General features: G+C 48.2%; 1 protein-coding gene across 1 annotated transcript in view; it reads left to right on the top strand.

Annotated features, from left to right (window-relative positions):
• The window catches only part of ITPR2 (inositol 1,4,5-trisphosphate receptor type 2), a 525,149-nt gene extending 506,461 nt beyond the window's left edge, over nucleotides 1-18,688 (top strand). Inside the window, exons 56-57 of the mRNA XM_062194964.1 lie at nucleotides 14,979-15,140; nucleotides 16,249-18,688. Coding sequence (XP_062050948.1) covers nucleotides 14,979-15,140; nucleotides 16,249-16,335 — 249 coding nt within the window. The 3' untranslated portion in view covers nucleotides 16,336-18,688. The remainder of the gene's footprint in view (nucleotides 1-14,978; nucleotides 15,141-16,248) is intronic.
• The last annotated feature ends 4,092 nt before the right edge of the window (nucleotides 18,689-22,780 follow it).

The raw sequence follows: 22,780 nt of genomic DNA, 5'->3' as shown, positions 1-22,780 counted from the left end.
CCCCAGTTCAAGTCCTGGCTGTCCCACTTCTGAGCTGGCTCTCTGCTATGACCTGGGAAAGCAGTGGAGGATGGCCCAAGTCCTTGGGTCTCTGCACCCACATGGGAGACCCAGAAGATGCTTCTGGCTCCTGGCTTCAGATCAGCCCAGCTCTGGCCATTGTGGCCATCTGGGGAGTGAACCAGCAGATGGAAGACCTCTCTCTTTCTCTGCTTCTGCCTCTTTGTAACTCTGCCTCTCAAATAAATAAATAATAATGTCTCTAAAAATGGGGAAATGGGTAAAATGCATGCACATGAATCACCTTGGTTTAGAAACGGGGAATTTATTTGTGAAATTGCACCAAAAAAATAGAAATGCATAATTAACCTGCATGATCCATGATGGCTTCCAAATTGCATTTGTCTATAGCAGCTCCGTGCCTCACGACTGTAATTCCTATTCACCAAAACCTTGTTCCTTTTGTGATGAGACATCTTACAGTTGTCATCAGCCAGGAGCCGTTATTCCAGAAGAGGCATGACCTCTGTAACACAGTGTAACATAGTTTTCTGTTCTGACTTGTGTCCTGGGAAGGCCACTGTTGTGCTTCAACATTTTTTTTTTTTAGATTTTTTTTTTTGACAGGCAGAGTGGACAGTGAGAGACAGACAGAGAGAAAGGTCTTCCTTTTCCGTTGGTTCACCCTGCAATGGCCGCTCTGGCCGGTGTGCTGCGGACGGCGCACTGCGCTGATCCGAAGCCAGGAGCCAGGTGCTTCTCCTGGTCTCCCATGGGGTGCAGGGCCAAGGACCCGGGCCATCCTCCACTGCACTCCCAGGCCACAGCAGAGAGTTAGACTGGAAGAGGAGCAACGGGGACAGAATCCAGCGCCCCGACCAGGATTAGGAGCAGAGGTGCTGGTGCCACAGGCGCAGGATTAGCCTAGTGAGCCACGGCGCCCACCTGTGCTTCAACATTTGACATTTCTCCTGTTCTTCCTACCTGGAATTACCTCATTTCTTCTCACCACATAGCAGCTGCTTGGCAGAGTTGTGTGTCATCACTTAAAGCTGCCAGGCCCACCATGTTCAGGACCACATGCTCTGTGGACCCAGGCAGCCAGCTGTTGATCCACGTGTGATCATGATGTGCGCTGCCCTGTGTGAGTTCTGGTCCCTGACCCAGCGAGACGATGGTTACTGTCATACTCTGCAATCTAACCTAACCCAGAGGTCAATCCCATTTTGCATCATACCCTGTGTGTCCCCATCCCAGAGGAATATATTGGTTTAGACTCAGTTCAGATGTTACTCAGTATCCCTAAAGCTACTTGCTGCCCTATTTGGACAATCTTGTGAACAGTGTTAGCTCCTTAGTATTGATGAGGGTCTTGGGTGCTGCATGGCACACTGCCTCCATCCAACCTTGGATTTGTCGTCAGACCTCTGAGTTGTGCTCACCCCAGATTCTCATCTTGGGCTTGAACCAGCTCTTTGGTAGTGGATTTTTAGTACAGTTTGGAGATTGATACGCAGTCAGGGGTGAAAGACTTAAACAATTTTGATTTTTCAGAAGGTCATTTGACTCAAACAGAAATGTTAAGGGTGTATTAGTAACTATCTATTTTGTAAGACTAGAGGAGAGGATGGGTTATAATGAAATGACAGGGGCAAGTGTGTAACCCTCCTATGTAAAATGTGTAAAAGCGTCTTGCAAGTGATCAGAATATATGACTTTCCTAGTTGTTAATCCCTCAGAATTATTGTCACAATGCTTTGTACATGTGCATGGATTTTCATCTCCACAGAGGCTGCCCAGATCTGCTATGGAATTATTGCATTCCCGTGCTGGTTGGTTCAGATCCCATAAGTGGTGGCCTTGGTTTTCAGAGAACCATGGTTTTGACTAGAATGCTCTTGGCTGATGCCCCCTGTCTGCACAGCTACTGATGCTCAAACCTCCCAACACGTGCCTGGACAGCCACCGAGGGTCCTCCCGCAGGTTCATCCAGCGAGTGTCGATGAGAAATCGCTGGGTGGATCTTGAGTTGTCTGCGGTGGTTGTTTTGAGTCCTTAGTGTGCATCACAGTCACCTAGAGGCTTATTAAAATGCATCCCCCAACTCTAGAATTTCTCGTTCTGTAGGGCTGGGGTAAAGCCCAAGAATTGGTGTTTCTAACGTGTTCCCTGGTGGTGCAGATGCAACTGGTCCAAGGGAGACACAGATTGAGAACCGCTTCTTCCTCTTGGGTAGTACTTTGCAGAGAGGGGAAAGATTTAAGAGTGGATCAAACAGTTAAGACACAACTGAATAAAATAACTCAATGTCAGTAGAAGAATATTAGCCGGTGAGCTGGCCAACTGCAGACGTACTACAGGCACGTGACACTAACCGTACAAGGGGTCTTTGCTGGAGCTGTTCTGTGTACTTTTAAGGTTTGGTGACCATTTTTTAAATAGCTTACTCTCAGGAGCAAACTATTTTTTTCCCCCAAAGAAGAAATGTAAGTAGCCTTTTAGCAGATTTGCCCCTTTCTTTGTGTGAGACAAACCTAGAAGTCTGATATATATGTAGCAGTGGAGCTCAAAGAGTAACAGATGCATAGATGGAAACAGATTGCTGCCTTTGGCTCTGGTGTTAAAGAGATTTCTGGGGCTTTTTTTCCTGATGCTTTTTTCATGTTAATATTAACAGAATTCTAAGGGCTTTTTTTTCTTGAGGTTCATAGGTATATTTTCTGTATAGACATTTTATTTATATTATCTCATTTTCTGTGGGTTCTGCATATAAATATATTGTTCTTAATTCTCCTAGCAAATCATATGCAAAGGAGATAAATATGATATTTGAGGAAATTCAGTAAAATCCTCTCCCAAGTATGACACAGGACTTGCTGAAAAACTGTTTTGATTTTCATGTTAGGAAGAAATCTATCAAGTAATGGATTAACAAATAATTACTGAGGCAAATTATTGTGGCATGTGGTTGCAGCACAAAAATGGTTGTGTCGTTTGGAAACTTGTTCCTGGTTAGAGAATGCAGAATCCTCTGTTCCAGTTGTCTTTAGGAGATGACAGAAGGGATCCAGGGTGTCCATTAGCAGGAAATGGGGTTGGTGGTAGAGGTGGGACTTGAACCCACACATTCTAGTATGGGAGGTGGACATCGGACATCCTTTAACCTCTGTATCCCAATGCCCACCCTACAGAATGAACTATTGTTGAATCATTCAGCCAATAAATCTGAAATCAAATGGTAATATGTTTGAAGGTTGAGAGTTCGTAGGTAGGAAGCGTCTTTGGTGTATCGGTAGCCTTCATTGTCCTGACTCTGCCACGGTATTCAGATCAGTGGCTGTGGGTCGGTGGTTTAATTGATCTCTGTGGCCTCCTCCAGCACTGTTCGTAAGGAGCTCTGTCCACTGGTGTGCTAGTTAATGTTGAACAGCTAGTTCTGGTGTTGTCCAGAAAACCCTGACTATAGCATCTGCCTGTTTCCATGACGTAACTACTCCCAGGCTACCAGCGTGGTGTCACTCAATGCACAGTTGTGAGGGCGGTGGCTGTTGGCTCCCACAAAAGGCACAGACCAAACCTCTGGCCCCTCGTATCTGTGCAGGGCCTCCTGCTTCTGTCAGATGTCCGTTGCAGAGCAACCTCCAGGGCCTGCTCAGCCTACAGCAGCCGCTCGCCCTCCTAGTGAGTCATCTCCACACCCTTCCGTTCCCACCATTCCCCCTTCCATTTGAATGGGAGGTGCTTTGTGAGAGCGAGGACCTTCTCTGAGCTGCTCACTGCTTTACCTGGCACCGAGAACTGTGTCCACTACATAGTAGGAAGGAAGGAAGACTTTCTGCTTAGGATTAGTAAAGAAGAAAGGAAAGTTGTTAGAGATCAGAAACAGGTACTGAACGTGAAGGGGTTGTCCACTAGCAGGAGTGTGCACAGGCTTTTCAGCCATGTAACTGATGAGTCCCATAATTGATTACTACTCTGATCATCATGGAATTATATACTATACTATTATATACTATACTATTATATACTATACTATTATATACTATACTATTATATACTATACTATTATATACTATACTATTATATACTACTAAATGTAAGTATTATATAAGAATTTAAAAAGTCACATAGCCACTCTAGTTTACCAGTTGATTTTCTTTATTCTGGACAAAATTGGCCAGTGTTAACTTAGGACTTGGGCTTATTAATCCCTCAGCACTCATACCAATTGAGTTTTCTGAAGTTTATTTATTTTCACTTTTATTTGAAAGAGAGACAGAGAGCCAGAAAGAGATCTTCCATCCACTGGTTCACTCTCCAAATGCCCACAACAGCCAGGACTGGACCAGGCCAAAGCCAGGAGTCAGGAACTCCATCTACATCACCTGCGTAGGTGACAGGGACCCATGTTCTGGAGCCATCACCTGCTGCCTCCCAGGCTGTGCATTGGCAGGACGTTGGACATGAATGCAGGACACTGGTGTCCCAAGCAAAGACTTGACCATTGCACCAGACTCTGCCCACCTCCACCCCCAGCTGGGTTCTTAATTTTTTTTTTTTATTTGACAGATACAGTTAGTGAGAGACAGACAGACAGAAAGGTCTTTTTTTTTTGTTGGTTCACCCAAATGGGTGCTATGGCTGGAGCTACATCGATCTGAAGCCAGGAGCCAGGTGCCTCCTCCTGGTCTCCCATGCGAGTGCAGGGGCCCAAGCACTTGGGCCATCTTCCACTGCCTTCCCAGGCCACAGCAGAGAGCTGGACTGGAAAAAGAGCAACTGGGACAAGAACCCGGCACCCATATGGGATGCTGGCGCTGCAAGTGGAGGATTAGCCAAGTGAGCCACAGCACCGGCCCGGATTCTTTATTATAAACAAAGCAGCTGAGTCTGTTCATCTTAGAGAGGGAGTTTGTGGAAAGGACATAGAGGATTGAGAGGAAAATGGGAGCCAGGCTTCATATGGGCAGAACCCAAGAGGAACTGGCTGGCCAGACGTCGGTACCAGCTGGGGGCAGCCAGGGCTACTGCTGTGTGCTGGGGTTGGCCCTGGCTTGATGGCATTCCCACCAAGCTGGGGGCTACCATGAGTGGAAGAGACCGACCTGTGCTGGCCCTGCTTGGCATCACTTGTTCCATGCCAAGTCCTTGGGCAGGAGCAGCTGAAGGGCCCTTCCTTGGCCGCGTGCCTGGGTCTCACAGCCACAGGGAGGGCAGACCCCATGTGAGCCTTTTCAGCTTCAGTGGCTAAGGCTACACCCAGCCTTCCACCGAGACCCCACAGTGCGTTTTCCTCAAACCCAGGAGCAGGCTGTAGATTCTGGCAGCCAGGTGATGGACAGGTGCCTACCTGAGTACTCAGGTGCTGCTCAGAACGCTTGTCCCAGTGTCACCTTGGAGAAATCCCCGAGGTTTCCTCCTGTCCTTGTGAGACTAGCAAATGCTCCTACTTCAGATCCTTTGCAGAAGAAAATGAATATCTACTTCTTCTCATAGCGAGGCAAAGAGATAGTAAATTAAGAGATTAAAATACAGAGGCTAGTAAATAATCTTAAAGAAAGTCCCAAGAAGAAACCTGCAGATCTGGTGGATTTAAGAGCTGAGGGCAGTGGGAGGAGGGCAGGTATTAAGAAACTGCTTGGGAAGACCTCGTCCCCTCTCAGAGGGCCTGGATTTGAGGGCAGCTCTGCTCCTCACTCCAGCTTCCTGCTGATGTGCACCCTGAGAAAGCAGCAGGTGATGGCTCAAGTACTTAGGGCCCTGCCAACCATAGGGAAGGCCCCGATGGAGTTTCAGCTCCTAGCTTCAGCTTGACCAATCCCCAGCTGGTGTGGCCATCTGGGGAGGAAACCAGCTTATGTGATTCTGTGTGTGTGTCTGTATCCGTCTCTGTTCCTTTCACATAAAATAGAAGTGAATTGAAACTTTTTTTTAAAAAATAGTCAACAGGAAAATTAAGACAGAAATTGGAAGGGAAGTGATGCACTGTAAGGAAACCTACAGGAGCCCCTTAGAGTCTCCTCTGATGTCTGTTCTCTATTTCTATATTTTTCATTTGTGGGCAGAACGTCTTACACTGAACACTTGCATAGGAGCACCAGCAATCCGGTCTGGGAGAATCCCGGGCAGGCCTCGGGCTCCTGGTTCACTCCCGGCCAGCTGGCAGGCAGGCCTCCCCGTCACTCATCTGCAGGGCTTCCGGGGTCCCTGTGCCTTTGACTGCCGGGTTCCAGTGCCTGGCATTCCCCGCAATGGCCTCTAGGAGTGAGCAGGTCTGTCTGTGGGCCGGAGTAGGCCTGGATGCTGAGCTCCTTTTCCGGTCTCAGCTTCTCACCTGCTTTCTGCCGCAGGTTGGGTCCAGGCCCAGCCCCAGGGCCTCCCTGCGAGCCACGTCACAGGTGCTTGCACGGAGTCCTCCCGCTCTCCATCTCCCCCTGCCTAGCAGTGCTGCTGCGGTCAGTGACCAGAGCACCCGGACTGCCTCCCTGCTCTGAGCTGCCGTTGGTCTGGGCTCTCCTGGCCTTGCCCAGCTCCTGACCGCGCCCTCTTCTCTCTGTAGCTCCGTGCCTTGGTGCCGTGTTGGCTGGGAACAGACAAGACTCCACCGTGAGCAGATGTAGCTGCACATTCTGTGTTAGGGGTGAGACCAAAGGGAAACTCACAAACCATTTCCCTTCCCAGTGCAACACCGACCCCCTGCTCATGGGCAAAAGGCAGTTCCTACAGGGGGGATAGGACGAGGAGAGGTGGGCCGGGAAGCAAGTTGAGTTCCCCCAGGCTGTGGTCTCCGCTCACAGCCCCAGCTGTCCTGGGGGATAAGACCAGCCCCCCGCCGCCGTGGGCACAGTGCTAGGCGGAGAGGATCTCATTGCACTTGAATCAACACCTGATTTTCCAGCTCCCTTCCCAGAGCCCTGCTGTGCAGACTCAGTGCTGTTCCAGCTTGCCTGGGAGAGGCAGGCCTTGAAGAGCACAGTTTTCTCAAAGCTCCCGAATAACCTAAGCGCTCACCTGGCATGCAGCCTACCCTCACCCCTCAGGAAGCCCACCGCAGCCTTCCTTGGCCCCTGTCCAGACCATCTCCCCCACCTGTCTGGAACCACTCTAAGGCCACAGGTCTAGTCTCAGGAGTCTTTGAAACTCCACAGCTTAACACTGGCCTGATACACCATAGCTTCTTCATCAGTGTTTGAACCCTTGGGCCTGCTTCTCAGCTGAGAGCAGTCTTCGTCTGCTTTGTGCTGCTGGAGCAGCCTATCACAGACTGGATCCTTTCCCATGAATGGCAATTCACTGGCTCACGGTTCTGGAGGCAGGGACAGCCCGGACCAAGGAGCCAGCATCTTGTGAGGGTCGTCTTGCTGCACCATAAATGGTAGAAAGGCAAAAAGAAGTTGAGAGAGAGGAACAAGGGGCTGGATTGCCCCTTCATAAAGAACTCACCACCTCCCATAAAGGCACATGTGCCGCACTCCACCCTTACGGCCTTCCCACCTCTTAAAGGCCCCACCTTTCAATTTGTTTACAATGGCAGTGAAGTTTCAGCGAGAGTAAAGAGGAGACAAACACTCAAACCTGAGTGAGTCCACACTGCCTGTGTCAGTCCTGCTAGAGAAACGAGTCAAGTCCTGGAAGACATTTTTCGTGGAGTACCGTTTCTTCTTCCTCTTCTAGAATGAGTGGCCAGGATTTTCATTAATTTCTCATTCCAGGATTGGACGTTTAATTTCAGAGAACACAGCGTGAACCTTCCTCTTTGACCTGCAGCCCCTAACGTTTGCCCAACAAGAGACTGTTCCCCAGCTTTCCTTCCTCATGACACCAGGTAGTGGAGCCCCAGGGAGAGCCAGCCTGTCCACTCTCCACCCAGAACAGTGCCTGTCATGTGGGTGTTCACGAGGAGCTGGGAAGGAACCAAACCCCAGTATAGCGGCAGTCCCTTCAGTGTTGGAGATAAGGCCTAACCTGCCCTTCAAGGGTTGGTGCAAGGCTGCGAAGCTCATGGCGCCTACAGGAGCTGAGCAGCACTGCTGTGGGCCACATGAGGTGCTCCTCCCTCACCGAAGCGATTGCCTCAATTCAGAAAGAACCCTTGATCCCAGTTCCTTTCCTAGGACTGAAGTTCCAGGAAAGCAGGGCTGGTGTCTTTCCCCCAGGGACCTCCTGGTAAAGTAGGGAGGAGTTGCGTTGCGAGTGCCCCCCTTGAAAGCCGTCTCTGATGTCTTCGACCCAGAGCGCAAAGAGAGGCAGGCAGTGGGTCACGCTGAGGCTGTGGGGGACGGTCGTCCTCAGCCCGGGAGGATTGAAAGGGAATTTTAGAATGGAAAATGCAATATAAATCCAAGGCATACAAGAGGATGGCACCCAAGGAAGACCTTAGCAGATAGTTTTGGGACCACACACCTAGGCACAATAACATCTAGGAGCAGGAAGCGGAGGTGTCTGTTAGGCAGGCTGTCAGTGTTCCGTTGTAACACTTGGGACGCCCCTCAGTAGGGATATTGTAGAGCCTTCTGCAGAACTGCAGGCAGCGGCAGGCGCTGGTGCATTTCCTTGAGTATCTGTACATGCATCTATGATGTAAGGCCTACAGGGCTTGTGTTTCTGAATCTCAGTAACTGAGCTTTGAGCATATCCCAGAAGAGGTAATCAAGGGATTCGAGTTCCTGGACTTTGTGTTGGGAGACTCACCAGAGTCTTTGTTTTCTTTGGAAAGTTCAGAAGCCCAGCCTTGACCATACCCGTTAGTCACTGATGTCGTCCAGTGCGGCAGAAAGAGCACGAGATTTCCAGTTAAAAGGGGTGCAAGCCAAAGCCTGGTTTAGTCACGTACAACACCCCGTGACCCTAGGCGAGAACCAAAGCCTCTTCTTGCCTCAGTGTTGTCGTCTGTACAGTGGGGCTGTTAGCTGTCCTCCCTTCTGGAATTGTTGTGGGTATTGGCCACAACATCACTGATGTGCCTGACACTTGGTAGAAAGTCGAGGGACTGGATCTGTGTCAGACCAGTTGCCGTTGCTGTGGTTAATAACTTGGTCACGTGTAGAGAAAAGCTCACAGTCTTGGAAGCTGGAAGGCCAGGATCGGGTGTCCCCATTTGTTTCAGTGTCTGGTGAGTACCTCGTGGCAGATGGCGTCATGGCGGAAGCCGCGTGACCAGCCTCCCTCTACTGACTCATCCTGCAGGAACTGAGCTCCCACAAGCACTACCTTCAACCCTTCCAAAGGCAGTGCAGCCGGTGACCGAATGGCCTCTCACCAGGCTCTGCCTCTGAGACTCCCCTGCCTCCCACCATCTCCACACTGCAGACCAAGTATCCAACACATGTCCATACGTATTTTCTCTTTAGCTTTCCTACCAGCAATTCAGTGTGGACCTAGAGCTAAACTGAAATGACACAAGACAGCATCTCCAGTGTTTGACTCACCAAAATCAATCTTGGGACTTCTTAAACTCTGATGTGGAGAAAAATTATGCTTTGTGTTTCTCTTGAGATACCAGCAGGGACGGATCCTGCCGGAGCCACTCTGCTCTGTAATGTGGGAGGCAGAACTTGTCGGGCAGTGGCGGTTGGGTGCAGGATCATTGCTCCTGTCATGTTGCGAGACCTCCCAGAAACCTGAACTTTCTAGGTTTCAGGCTGGGCCTCGTCATGTGCTGGACTTGAGCTATGTGGCTTCGGGATTGCGTGGAGCCTAAATGCGTGTTTCTGTTTGCTCATCTGGTAAGCTCACGTCTTCTCTGAGAAAAGTGATGTTCAAAGCTTTTCTTGGATTCGTAGCTCACAAAATGAAGAGCTGGAAGCGATGTCAGCACCACCTAGGGTGGCATTCTGGCTTGACAGGTGAGGAGCTGTGGATCAGAGGAGAAGGCTTTCCCCCCGCATGTCACGCAGTTAGTTTAGGGCTGAATTAAAACCAGAATCCGGGTATTCTGATTCCCACATTGGTGCTCTTCCCCACAAATGGGTGGTCATGTTTAAGAACCAAATATGAAAACGTAGCCCGGCTCGTCTTTGAGTGACACTGACAAGCTAATAATTTTATCAAATAATTATAAAATTAAATAGGGCAGATGCATCTGACCACTGAAATGATTACTTTAAGGGTTTTTAAATTTATACCTCTTGATCTTCTAGTCGTCCAGAAAGATACACTAGTAGTCGTAGTTAGGGATAGCAAGAGTTACAGTTGGCATGCTTTAACGTGTCCCGAAGGACAGCTCAGGGACATGACTGGTTCGTCTCAGAGCGATGCATTTTAGAAGCATTGAGAAGCTCTGAATTTCTACTCACCGAGTTATTAGGGGTCATACATTGTAGCCTCAGAGTCTCATAGTTAATCCACAACTTCCCTGAGTTTATGCTATCCAGTGGTCAAATATTTTCATTCCTGATGAAATCAGGAAATGATTTCATATTGACTCACCAAAGTCAACATGGGATCTAATAATCGTGTTCATAATCACAAGATGTACATAGCATATATGAGTACACTGAGGAGTAACAAAGCCAATCAGACAACTCTGTTTTGTTAAAGGGCAAACACATCGCAGCCACATGGTGCGGAGGTGGTGTCTTGTTAACTGGCAGCTGCTCTCTCTTTCTATCCCAAGGCCCTTGGCTGTGCCAAGGGTCTAGGGTTCACATGTTTCCTAACCCTGCTAAGGATGAGCCTCCACAGAAGCCTTTATAACAGAGAAGGGAACTTCTGGGTGCTTCTTTGGGAACTGTTTTTGGTAGAAAAGCGTATACAACATTCCAAGATCACCACTCTATTTGAGATAATTTGGGGGAAAATAAAGTACCTTTTGCACTAACTTTTGAAGAAAAATCACTGGTGAAATTGTTACGAGGTGAGTCAGGGGGAGATCCCCGCCCATTAGACTTGTTCCAGGCTCTTGCCTCCAAGCCTGAGAGAATTCAAGGAGGAAACATAGATAAAGGGGAGCATACAATAAGATACATTTAAAGGCAAAAGGAAAATGCACACTCAGATGGAAGTACAGACAACCTCAAGAGAAAATGAGTATGCGTTTTTTTTAAGATTTAAGATCTTTTTATAGGATGGGGCGATATCTGGGACAAGGCGTAATTGAATATTTAAAGGGAGTAGAGTTTGGGGTGGGTTGCAGTACATGCAGTGATCTCCAGGAGTTTTGATGGCGTCTGGAGTATGTGTGGTTGCAGAGTATTTGTTGGAATCCAAGAAGTGTCACTGTGTCTGTGCATGATGGGAAGTGAGGCTCAGGTGCATGATGGGGAATGGGTGTGCCAAGCCTGCAGCCATATTGAGTCAGCATGGAAAGGGGTGGGGTTTGGATAGTGTGCTCCTTGGCTCCCTCCCTGCCTACATCAAATCTGACTTTTGAAGACCTCTTTATTCAAAGAAAGAGGACCAAAGACAATTCATTTGAATTGGTTTCTTTTTTCCTATGCTGATAAAAAATGTAAAGCATTCATTGTGGATCCCTTAAAACTTAAGGAACCATAAGATCTTACTCAATACTGAAAAAAAACTTTTCAAGTTATGTTTTCATTTCAGATTAGTCAGCTAATATATAATAGTAAGGAGAAATGGAGCAAGCAAAAACAAAGGGAAAACCTGAGAAACAAGCAAAAATAGAGAAGGAATGTGAAAGAAAGGTTAGAAAAAACAAAAGAGGGTTAGAAGAGAGGAGGATATTTAGGAGCTAAGTGAAAGGGCAGCAGTACCACAGTCTCCCCCCAAGCACTTAAGCGGAGCTTGTCGCTGTTTTTGGCATCCCTTGGTTGACGTCTTGCCTTGTACATACATAAACTACAGAAATGTCGTGAGCAAGGTTTAGCTTCCTATTGATTCCCAATAGCTAGCGCAGACACAGGGATCATAAGTAAGAATTATTAAGCAAATAGATGGGCAATGGAACAAATACAGAGAGTGAAGGAAAGAGAGCCCCATGGCCCAAATGGCTCTGCCCATGGTGCACCGAGAGCTGCCATTGTTTCCTCAACAGCAAGAGACTGAGGAGTCGACTGACCCCAGCCCCTGCAACAGTATTTTTATGAAGGCAGTTTCACCAGCTCTCACCCCTGTAGCAGTGTGCTAGGCACTGGAACAACATTTTTTTCTCTGTTTCCTTGGAAAACTTTCTCAGAGTTGATGTTTTCCCCTTGCCTCCCTCCCACTGGGCATCACCGTGTCACCGGGTGGCCGCTCAGCCCGGGCCCAGTCATGTGATAGTAGAACCTCGGCAGCTCCCCTGTGAGGCATGAGCGTGGACCAGCTTGCCTATCTCTGCCAGGAGAAGTCCCTCCTCCTTTGAGGACCGCGGTGGCACCTGCCTACTTTGTAGTCCTCCCCACCCCTCTGTATTAAGGGCGCTCAAAGAGGGTCACCAGGAAATCTTCACAACATGTCACAAAAATGACCTTGGCCCATCTTCTCCTCACTGCCCTCCAGTGCTTCCGGGCCCTCGCTGTGCGTCCTTCACAGATCTCAGCCCCAGGCGGTCCACAGGCTCCTCATCCACCCCGACTCCTGACTTCCTCAGGGTGACTCCAGGGCCCGTGGGCACAGTTCATCAGAAGAATTAACTTCCTCAAAATCTGTGGTGGTTTTTATTGTGGCAAAATACACATGACATTCACCATTTTTCCATTTTCAATGTTTAGTTTTGTGGCATTAGATATATTTTGTGGTTATCCATTGTTGTATAACCATCACCACCTTCCATTTCTGGAATTTAAAAATTGGTCCCCATTAAACACTGACGCCTCAAGTTCAGTGGTATTTACTGTATGTAAGACACTCACACCCCACACTGCTCATTTTCTGAAGTTTTTCTACCTTCAGAATCTTAAATTTCCGTATTCCATTCTCCGTCTATAGCCTCCTGTCTCTACAACCAGAGTGCAGACAGATCTGAGTTGGAAGCCCAGCTAATCCACTTTCTGACCTGGGTTTCGTCTGTTAATTCGGTTAATAGGTAATGCTGTGGATAACACAGAAACGAGGCACATAATGAAACCTACATTCATCAGCTCTTTGACAGGATTAAGAGCTAACGGAGTGCTTAGGCCAAGTCCATTCTTCGTCCTCCTACCGGCCCACAGGCTGGTGTTCATCCCCACCCCTCCATCTTCCTCATGCCCTTCCCAGAGACACAGAACCTCTGGTCAGTCCAACTGTCTGCCTTAGGAGCACATCCACCAGATTGGGAGAACATGGTCTTCACTGTGGTCACAGCAAGGCCTGGTCTCCCACCCTGCTGGCCCCTCTGTGCTACCCTGCAAACATTCGATGGGTCCCTCTTCGGTTTCCTCTGCCCTCTCCCACAACAGCTCCGTCTGTCTGCCCTGTCACTGCCCCAGTGGTCGTGATCTATCTTCTGTGCCCTGGTAGACCAGAGGTGTTACACACAGTGGCGTGATCAACCATGCACTTCCGCAGAGGTTCTGATTGGGTAACAGGTGTTAGGGTTGGAATCCACAGCTTTCACAAGCAACCCCAGGGACCAGCGTGCAGGCCACTGTTTGTGGACAGCTGTCCTGCCAAGAGCTCCTTGGAGAGCAGACACAGCGTCTTATCTGGCTTTTCTTCCCTAAGTGCTGGACAATAGATGTTGAAGGATTGATTGAATTAATCTGTCACTATGCACTTCAGAGTAAGTGACTGTTCCCTTTTGAAATGCTAATTAGCTACAGCTGTTTAAATGCCATTTCAAACTCTTCAATGGGTTTTCTCTTTAATCCTTTATCAGCCCTTTTCAAGGCATTGGGGGTAGGGAACTAAAAAGAACTTGTTACTCCCTGACCCTGCAACAACAATAAAAAGCCAATGTCAAGGCCACCAGTGAGACCGAGATGGCAGCCCTGAGACACATATGTTGGCCCTTGCCAGTATGCAGTGGGAAAGGCAAGTGCTCTGATCACCCTCATGGTGGGGAGCCCCCCAGCTCAGGTGGCTGGAGCCACTTCACTGGACTTTCCTGGACTGGAAAGAATCTTAAGCAAGAAACTCACTGCCAGGCAAATAGGGCCAAGGTCCCTAAAAGAAACAGGTGCATAGTTGGGGATAGACAGGTTCACCTGGTCAACAATGGAACGCTTTCCAGTCCCAGTTCTGCCACTCACGAACTTGGGACTTGGATCAGTAAAATCCTTAGAGCCTTTTGTTTCCTTATGGTAACATGGGGACAGTGCAGGGCTCTTCTGGGAACTGAAAAAAAGCAATCTAAGTAAGCAATCAGGCAGAGAGTTCAAGACAGCTGGGTCCCTACCTTCATGGAGGGGACATATATACTGGTGGGCTACCTACAGTCATTCCACTTAAAAACACAGAAGGGTATAACAAATAAAATTAAAATAAATAATCAATAAAAACTCAGAGTAGGCAGCAGCTATTCCCACTGGGGAAGTTCAACTCTGACTGTTCACCTAGTTGCAATGCAGTGTTTCCTAAGGGGACAGACAGAGTAACCTGGGCCGCACTTCCCACTCTGCTCTTGTTGAGTGGGGCCCAGGGACAGGCAGGGCTAGGGGTGTGGGAGGGAAACTAGCATGGGCGGCTGGCACGGAAGCCTGTCTTTTACCACCCTCCTGCTCTGCCACCCTTCTCTTCTCTGCCAGGGGAAAGACAAACAGCTCATGCCTATGCTGTACCCACACACGTGGATGCGCCCTCCCCAGCCTCCAGCCCCTACCTCATCATTCGTCAGGATTCGTGGGGTGCCCACAGGGAGCTGTTGTCAATCCTGCCTTTCCAGGACCTCCCTGGGAGTCCATAGCAAGTCTATTCCGGAATTGGAGCTTTTCCCACCCTTGGAAGAGCATGTCTAACCCTTGCTTCATTCCCACCCCTGGCCAGAGAGAGGAAGAGTAAGCGCTGAGACTTGACTTCAATGTTAGTAACAGTGAACACCTGTAAACAATCTGGATCGGCCTTCAGGCTCCTCCCCATGCTCACTTCCTTGTTCCTGCTCATTTAATTGCTTTCAGGAGAAGAATCTGGACTGGTTTCCTCGGATGCGAGCCATGTCTCTCGTGAGCAATGAAGGGGACAGTGAGCAAAACGAGATTCGGAACCTGCAGGAGAAGCTGGAGTCGACCATGAGTCTGGTCAGACAGCTGTCGGGTCAGCTGGCGGAGCTCAAGGAGCAGGTCAGTGTGCTTGGGGCCGTGGAGCTGGGTGGTGTGGGATGGCCCAACACCGTGTGGGAGACCTGGAGCCTCCTGGGAACCACAGTGTTACTGGTAAAAGAAAGACTGAGACCAGTCAACTTACATCTGAGTTTACTTGGGCAAAACATCTTCCAAGAACTGGGCTGAGCCTCCTAACCAGACATGGTTCCCAGTTCTGACCCTGGACGTGTGGTGAGCTGCTTTTATAGGCAGACAAACAGGAAATGACATACAGAGACAGCCCGATTGGCACAGTCCCTTATTTGGGCACAATCTGGCCGCCCTCAGCCTGTGATTGGCTGAGGGTCTGGCTGCTGGGGTTGGCTGAGACCAGTTGCTTAGCTACGAGAGTATCCTCTGCCATTGGGCTACAACCTGCCTGTGCGTCCCGCTGGGTCGCAGTTTGCTACATACAGAGATCCCTTTGGGCCAACTCAGGCTTGACGTCCAGAGGCTGGTTTAGGCCAGTTCGTTCCAGTTCAGCGTTATCCGCAGAGGTTTACAAACTCCAATAAAGAAACCCCACACTGTGCTGCAGGACCACGTCTCAGCAAGCGGGGCCGTCAGCTTCCCTGCCCCTTTGTGGAAAGGAGAGCAGCAGCCAATGCCAAAATACAAGGAGCTGGATGCACTTTTTGATGATAATAATAAAAAAATCATACTTTCTGCCACGAAAGCAATTCCTAAACTCCTGGGAAAGACAGATCGTCGTTGGTGTCTGCCACTTCAATGCTATAATCAACCCCTTCATCATATAAAATTGTTAGCATTCATAAAAATAATAGTGACAGTAACCGTGGCAGCTATTAAAGTGACTGTGGTGGTGGTGCTAACTATGTGACAAGCAAGCTGTGTTTTAGAAAGAACTCCGGTTCCTGTTTCCTAACCATAACCCCAAGGAAGGGGGTTTGCTCTTTTCCCCTGTTTATGAAAATTCACTTTTTAACAGATCCCCCCCTTTTTGGGAGGGGACAAATCTGTCCTGTGTGAGGGCGGACAGTGGGTGTTGGGGAAGTGTCAGCCCAGAGCCGTCGGGATGCGCGCTGCAGAAGGAAGATCAGCTGAATGCTCTCTCTCTCTTCCCCAGATGACAGAACAAAGGAAGAATAAGCAGAGACTGGGCTTCCTGGGGTCAAACACAGCCCATGTGAATCATCACATGCCACCACACTGATACCATGGGGAGCCGTGACCGGCCTTCGAGCCGCGGCCTGCCTGGTCACGGAGCGCAGGAACAGTGCCTATTGTTGAGAAGTCACAAACAACCGAGTGCCAAGACGCCGAGCGGTTTCGCTCCGAGAACAATCTGTAGCTGTGTTTTCATGGTTGAGAAGACCCAGGCTAAAGTGCAGCCGCTCGAAAGCACACAGCGCACATTCTTAAGGCAACGTGAAGCAACTTGCTGCAGTGGGTAGGAAGAGGCAGGGAGAAAGAGACAGGGCAGCCAGGGCTCCCTGCTGCTCAGTGGAGAGCGGTCCGCTTTGTCTGAGCGCCGACTGCAACCTCCGTCCTGCTGCGTTGATTGGAATTTCTCTTTTCCTATGGGTCAGTGGGACAGGAAGTCCCACTTTGGTGGCTATGTTTTGCTCAGGCGAATACCAGAAAAGATTAAAAATGAGCGTTGCAAAGAAAACTGCTAATGCTTCCAGCCTGTCGCTGTCACTGGGCAATCCCTTTATTTATATCGTGGAACACAGTGGACTTCCAGTCTGCAGCCTTGCGCTTCGGAGCTTGGGCCCGGCACGCTGATGGCGGAACTGGACTGTGGCTGCTTCCTCCCAGGCTCTCATGGGCCCTGTCAGAGTGGAGCACAAAGGAGATGTCCATGTAGCTTGTTAAGACCGTGTTTTAAGTCATGTGTAGGCTAAGCTTGTAAAAGATTTGGGGGAAGAAAAAGCCGACCGCCCCAGGGAAGAATTTTTTTGAGAACATATGAATGCCATTAAATTATATTGAGATTAAGAAATGAAAATGCTTCACGGGGACAGGAAATCCTGGAAAGCTTGTAACAGTGGCCTTCCCATCTATAAACGTGGAGTGAAAGCTGTTTGAGTCATGTTTGCTGTGCTTAAGGAAGCAAATGTTTGTATCCTACTCCTGCAGTAGAGGGGAAAAAAAAAATCCAAGAAATGTATTGAATACTCAAGAAAATGCAGCATTTCGATTGCATATTTAAAACTGTGTTTGGAAGGGCTTTTCCAAATGTAAGATAAAAATCTCTTGCCCAAATTGTTTTTCTGTTAAGTCATGCACTCAGGATTTGTTGAGGGAGAAAATAGCCTGACATGGTCAGATTATTCTTAGAGGCTCTCCATCTGGGGTATTAGAGTGCCCTGCAGAGAGAGAGTGCAAGTGTTAGGAGAGGTGCTCTGTGGAAGGGAGCCAATCCCAGGACCCTGGGCTCTGGGAGATGCTTCGCAGGTTGCTCTTGGGGTCTCTACCGCATCGAAAGGTTCAGTGATTACCACCACGGTTTAAGGTCCAGAGCCAGGGTGCTGTGAGCACTGTCACAGCTTTGGGATTGTTGTAATGTAGTTTAAGTTATTGGTTCCTAAAAATCCCAAGTCAGGGTCTGAGTCGAATATAAAGGAAACCTGAATTAATCCTTCTTCCATGTGGTTACAATAGCGACTCGGAACCCAGCTGTCGGAAGGCAGAGAAATGAAGTTCTGAGCCCAATCTCTTGGTTCTCCCCCACCCCGGTACCTCCCCAAAGGAACACTCTCTCACTGTGCCCTGACAAGTAGCTGAGCGTTCCCGGTATCCACGATGCAAAGATGCTGAGAGATTGTGGTCTGTCACATGCAGCACAAGCCTTTGAGTGTAACAGGCTTTCAGCAAGTATGGGAGAACATTTAGCTGTCATTCAATTATCTTTAATTCTTTTAGGAAAACTTTAAGCCATTTTATCTATTTGTTTTTTTAAATGGCTTCACCAAAATCAACATTGACTAACGCAGCCATTTTTAAGCTGCAGAATTATCATTGCTAGTTTTGGTAATAGGTAAAAGAAATGCATACCTTAAAGTATTTTATTCAGGCAGAGTTTTGTGGATAGGGAGAAGAAGAAAAGAGAACAAAGAGATAGGTAGTAAATAATGAGCCTTTTCAAATATAGGAACCTGTCTCTATTTTAGTCCAAACTGAAAATATTTCTGAGGTCTGAACTAAAGGTAGAGAGAATAAACAAATTTGCACAGATGTGAACACCCTGTCTCTCAGATGATGAGCTCTTAGTTTTCCTGACACTGCGATGGTTCGTGATATAGGGAAGAAGCCATTGGATCTGTACCTGCCATCTGCAAGTGACCTGCTGTCTCCGGCCATTGTATAGTGGCCGCTCACTGTGCCACAGCCTCCTTTCTCCTGTGGGAAGTACCCAGAAGATGTTGCATTTCACCAGACCCTTGATTCATCAAAATTTAAACTGTTTCCAGTTTTTAATTTAATGTTTTTAGTGCCTCTTTCTTTCCTGCCTAAATGCTTGGAGATTATAAATCTAAATAAACAAAAACAAGCAAACAAAAGGCACTTCCAGGACATTCAGTTCATGGTGGGGATGATGATAATGGGGAAACTTGACGTTGGCTACAAATTTATATTTTGTTATGTGCGCGCTCATGTTTATTAATACAACTGGACTTTTTGGCCTAGGTGAGTATCAATTAATCCTCATATTTATATAGTGATATTAAAATAAGTACAATCATCTTTGACTTTGTTAAGGGAGATTTTAACATATTTAGCTATTAAAATCCATATTAGCTTAAAAGTATCAATTTCTGCTGAGTAATATTTTTAGTTTTAAAGGGTTTTTGTTCTTCTTTGTGTTCCATTCTGAGGCTAAGGAGTTTAACACAAATACATGTGTGTTCTAGATTAAAATATCATTTCTAGATGAGAAAATGCTTATATCACATGGGACTGTAATACTAATAAATTATATACATGCAAAGATTTATCATTTCTGCCTCTTAGAAAAATAGCTTAGAAAAGGGCTTTTTTTCTTGGATGTTGACATTTTTTTCTGTTAGTATAGAGATTGTTGATATTATCAAGGGGTTATTTCTTTGAAGCTGGGACTAACTGTGTGCTTATTCCTATATTCTCAGCTCACAATTCGGTGTTCAGGCTGCCCCCTTTTAGTTTATGATTGCTTTATTGCAAAGACCGTGTGGTATGGCCCAGCCCCAGGACTGAGAATGAGCGGAGAGAGTGGGGAGTAGGTGAACATGGGGCCCTCTGCTTCCCAGTTTGCTGAGTAGGGAACAGAAGAGCTGAGCTTAGGGAATGGCAGACAAGGTCTTAACCTCTAGCGACCCAGTAGGTTGGACATTGCACAGGCTCAGTGATGTCACAGGTTCCAGATGCCAGAATTGACCCATGATGTGCAGAGAACAGTTCTTTGTGGGAAAACAATCCTAAGATGATACGTACCCTGTAGCTGTTCTTGAAGCTACATGGATTAACCAGTCGGCCCATTCTAACCCACAGGCCCATTCCAGAAGCAGAGGGAGCGGGCGTCTGCAGCACCCACACAGACGCCCACAGCAGCCAGGAAGGGCACCTCGTGTGCAGCTCTGCCGTGCACGCCAGACATAGGAGTGAGGAGACCACGGTGAGCTATTTCCAAAACCTGACAACCAATTCCAGGTTGTTGAAAGTGTCCGAGGCTAATTAAAACCCTCCAGTCACTCATTTGCTCCTGTCTCTAAAATAATTGTTGATAAAGCTCTCCCGTTTAGCCACGGAAACGCACAAAACCAAAACAAGCAGAGAGCTCCACTGCCTGTGAAAATTGAGACATCTGACAGCAAATCTGGGCGCTGGCTCCCAACTGCAGTGTTCCCATAGCCTTGAATAATTTATGAAATTATCATGCCATCACGTCTCACATCGCCAGGTAGATTTTGTTCTTCGCCTGCAGTAGAAGATTACTATATTTGCCTCAGCAAACATGAACCCAAGGCCACATTTTTAAGTTAATATTAATAAAATTGGATATGTGTAACTCTTGTATGAGATATGTTGAGGGCAAAATTCATTTCTTGCCTTGTCTCTAAATAATATCCTCCTTGATGGGAAAAGACGGTGATGGTGTTACTTAACAAGAAGAGGGGAACAGGAACGTTGGTGATTTGACCCACACTGATGAGCAGACAGGAGGGAGCGTTGTGCCGGGGTTCATTGGGAGTTGGCCGGATTCCCAATTCGCCGACACTTCCTGGTCCTCCTACATGGTGTCTCATACCCTGGCTGACTCCGGGACACAGACCATTTGCTCGTCTCCTGTTTCCTGGTTTTTCACACCCACTGCTAGTTCCTTGTGGAAGAGACCTGAGCGTGCCACAGCTGAAGTCCACCCAGGGGCGCGAATCACATGCAGTCTATGAATAGAATTCTTTGCTCATATGGGTTTTTTCCAGGGTGCCACAGTTCCCTGAAGCAGTGTGGCAAGAACTGTTTTTGCTTGGTTTGGGATCAGAGGAGAGGCTGGGGGAGGGCAGCGGACCATGAGTTCCTCTTCCGGTGAGAGTCACTGCACAGAAGGGCAGCAGTCAGCGTGCATGTGGAGCGCAGGGTGGTGGATCCGCAAGTCACCCTGGCCCTCAGCAGCCACAGGAACTGTTCAGAGGCCGGGTCTCAGACAGCCGCCGTGGGCCAGAAGTCCGTGTACTTTCATCTCTCCTAATCCTCCTCGGTGGAGGAGCTGGCGTGTCACATGGCGTCACATGACAAACGCAGAGAAACAGGCTGGGCAGATAGAAAGCTGGTAGGAGTAGAGATTAGTTGTTAGACTCGCTTTGACTCAGTCTAACAGAAGACGCTGGCTTTTGAGAGTCTCCTTGTGGATTTCCCCTACGTTAGCCTGTTTCTTTTTAACTCTTGTCCTTGGGGCAAAATCCGCTGCAGGCAGCTTGCCCTCCTGACAGCCATGCACCTCGGGGACAGGTGCCGATCCCTCCAGGGCAGCACAGGTTTGCAAAACTTCCCTCCCTGCCAATCAATTAGCAGAAAAAAAGAAGCTTTCTGCTGTGTTTAGAGTTGCGTTGTCTTCACTTTGGCTGATATATCTGTGTATCAGAACCTGTGCCCTCTTCTCTTTCAATAAGGATCAGATGTTTCTCTGTGAGCCTCGTCTCCTCAACAGAATGCTCAAAGAACATTTCTGTGACCGCAGACCTTAAACTTGGGCTCTGCTCCATAAAAAATGTCCACTGTGTAACTGTCAGGACTTTGTCAGGCTGAACGCATCAGTGTGGGCAACCTGGACTGAGAAGGTCGCCTTAGGGAACAGGCATCGTGCAGTTACGGTGAAGGACTGGTGCAGAACACCATGGACGGCTGGTGCTTTTGCTGATGTCCCTTGAGTAGGTGTGGCCAGCAGCTGGGAAAGCAAGGACGCGCTGGAGTTCTTGAGGACAACCTGAACTCGGCCTCTAGCTCTCACCCCTCCAAACTCCACATGCAGGTAACCTACAGAGGGAGCTGGCTTGCTTCACTGTGGACTTCGCTGTGGACTAAGGAGCTGAAGGGGGAGATCCGATGGCAGCTGAGAGAACGCAGGTCACCGTGGCCCCACACCAACAAGGCAAGCCAGGAGACCAGGGTGGGAGCTGCCGCACCCGCCCCGTCTGAACTCCGTGATTATTGGTTGTCTTTGACTTTCCAAATCCCATGGAAACGCTGCCTCTGGTCAAACCTATTGTTTCACCCTAAGAATGAGTGAATCCTGGGAAATATAGTTCTGGCCAGGCTAAATTGACAAAACCAGACCACGCCTCTGAGCAAAACTTAATGCTCAGCGTGAGTGGTGCCCTTTGTCCTAGTGGGCACAGCACCACTTCTGATGGGGCAGGAACGCATGGCTAGTGCTGGCCCATGGCATGTGAGTGCAGCTGGCAAAAGGAGGCATCAGGAAACCCCAGGCAACCTCCAGTCCCTTCTCCGCCACATCCATCATGGAGGCCAAGATGGAACCAGCCTCAAACCGAGTGACTGCTTTAAGGGGACAACCCCTTGAGACCTACAGCAGGAGCAGTGTGAGAGAGAAACTGACTTTTGTGTGTTGAGACACTGAATGTAAAGGTTTTTTGTTTTTCCTTTAATCCTTTTGGGTTGTTAAATAAACGAGATTGGGGTGTGTGTAATCAACTGTTATTGCTGCATAACTCAGCCTTGCTGACTGGGCGACAGAAAATTGACCCAAACATACAACTTCTGGGACTTACCCAAGAAAAATGTGAGTAACAAAGTCTGCGTGTGCAACATATTCATCATCATATTATCATTCAAAATTTGAACACAGTCGAAATATCCAGAAGTTCGGGTCCATTTATGAGAAGTACGTCCACTGAGGCAACATTGGAAAATAAGTGAGATAGACTTTTTTTTTAAATGGTGACAAAACAGTATATATACTATTGTCTTAACTATATAAAAACATACTCTTCAAAAAGACTTGAGGGGCTGGTGTTGTGGTGCAGTGGATAAAGCCTCTGCCTGCAATGTCAGCATCCCACATGGGCACCAGTTTGAGTCCTGACTGCTCCGCTTCCCATCTAGCCCCCTGTTAATGGCCTGGGAAAAGCAGTGGAAATGGCCCAAATATTTGGGCC

This window comes from Lepus europaeus, chromosome 6, assembly GCF_033115175.1.
Source record: "Lepus europaeus isolate LE1 chromosome 6, mLepTim1.pri, whole genome shotgun sequence".
Lineage (NCBI taxonomy): Eukaryota > Metazoa > Chordata > Mammalia > Lagomorpha > Leporidae > Lepus > Lepus europaeus.
The sequence above is the reverse complement of the archived record's forward strand: the minus strand, read 5'-3'. Positions and strand labels throughout refer to the sequence as shown.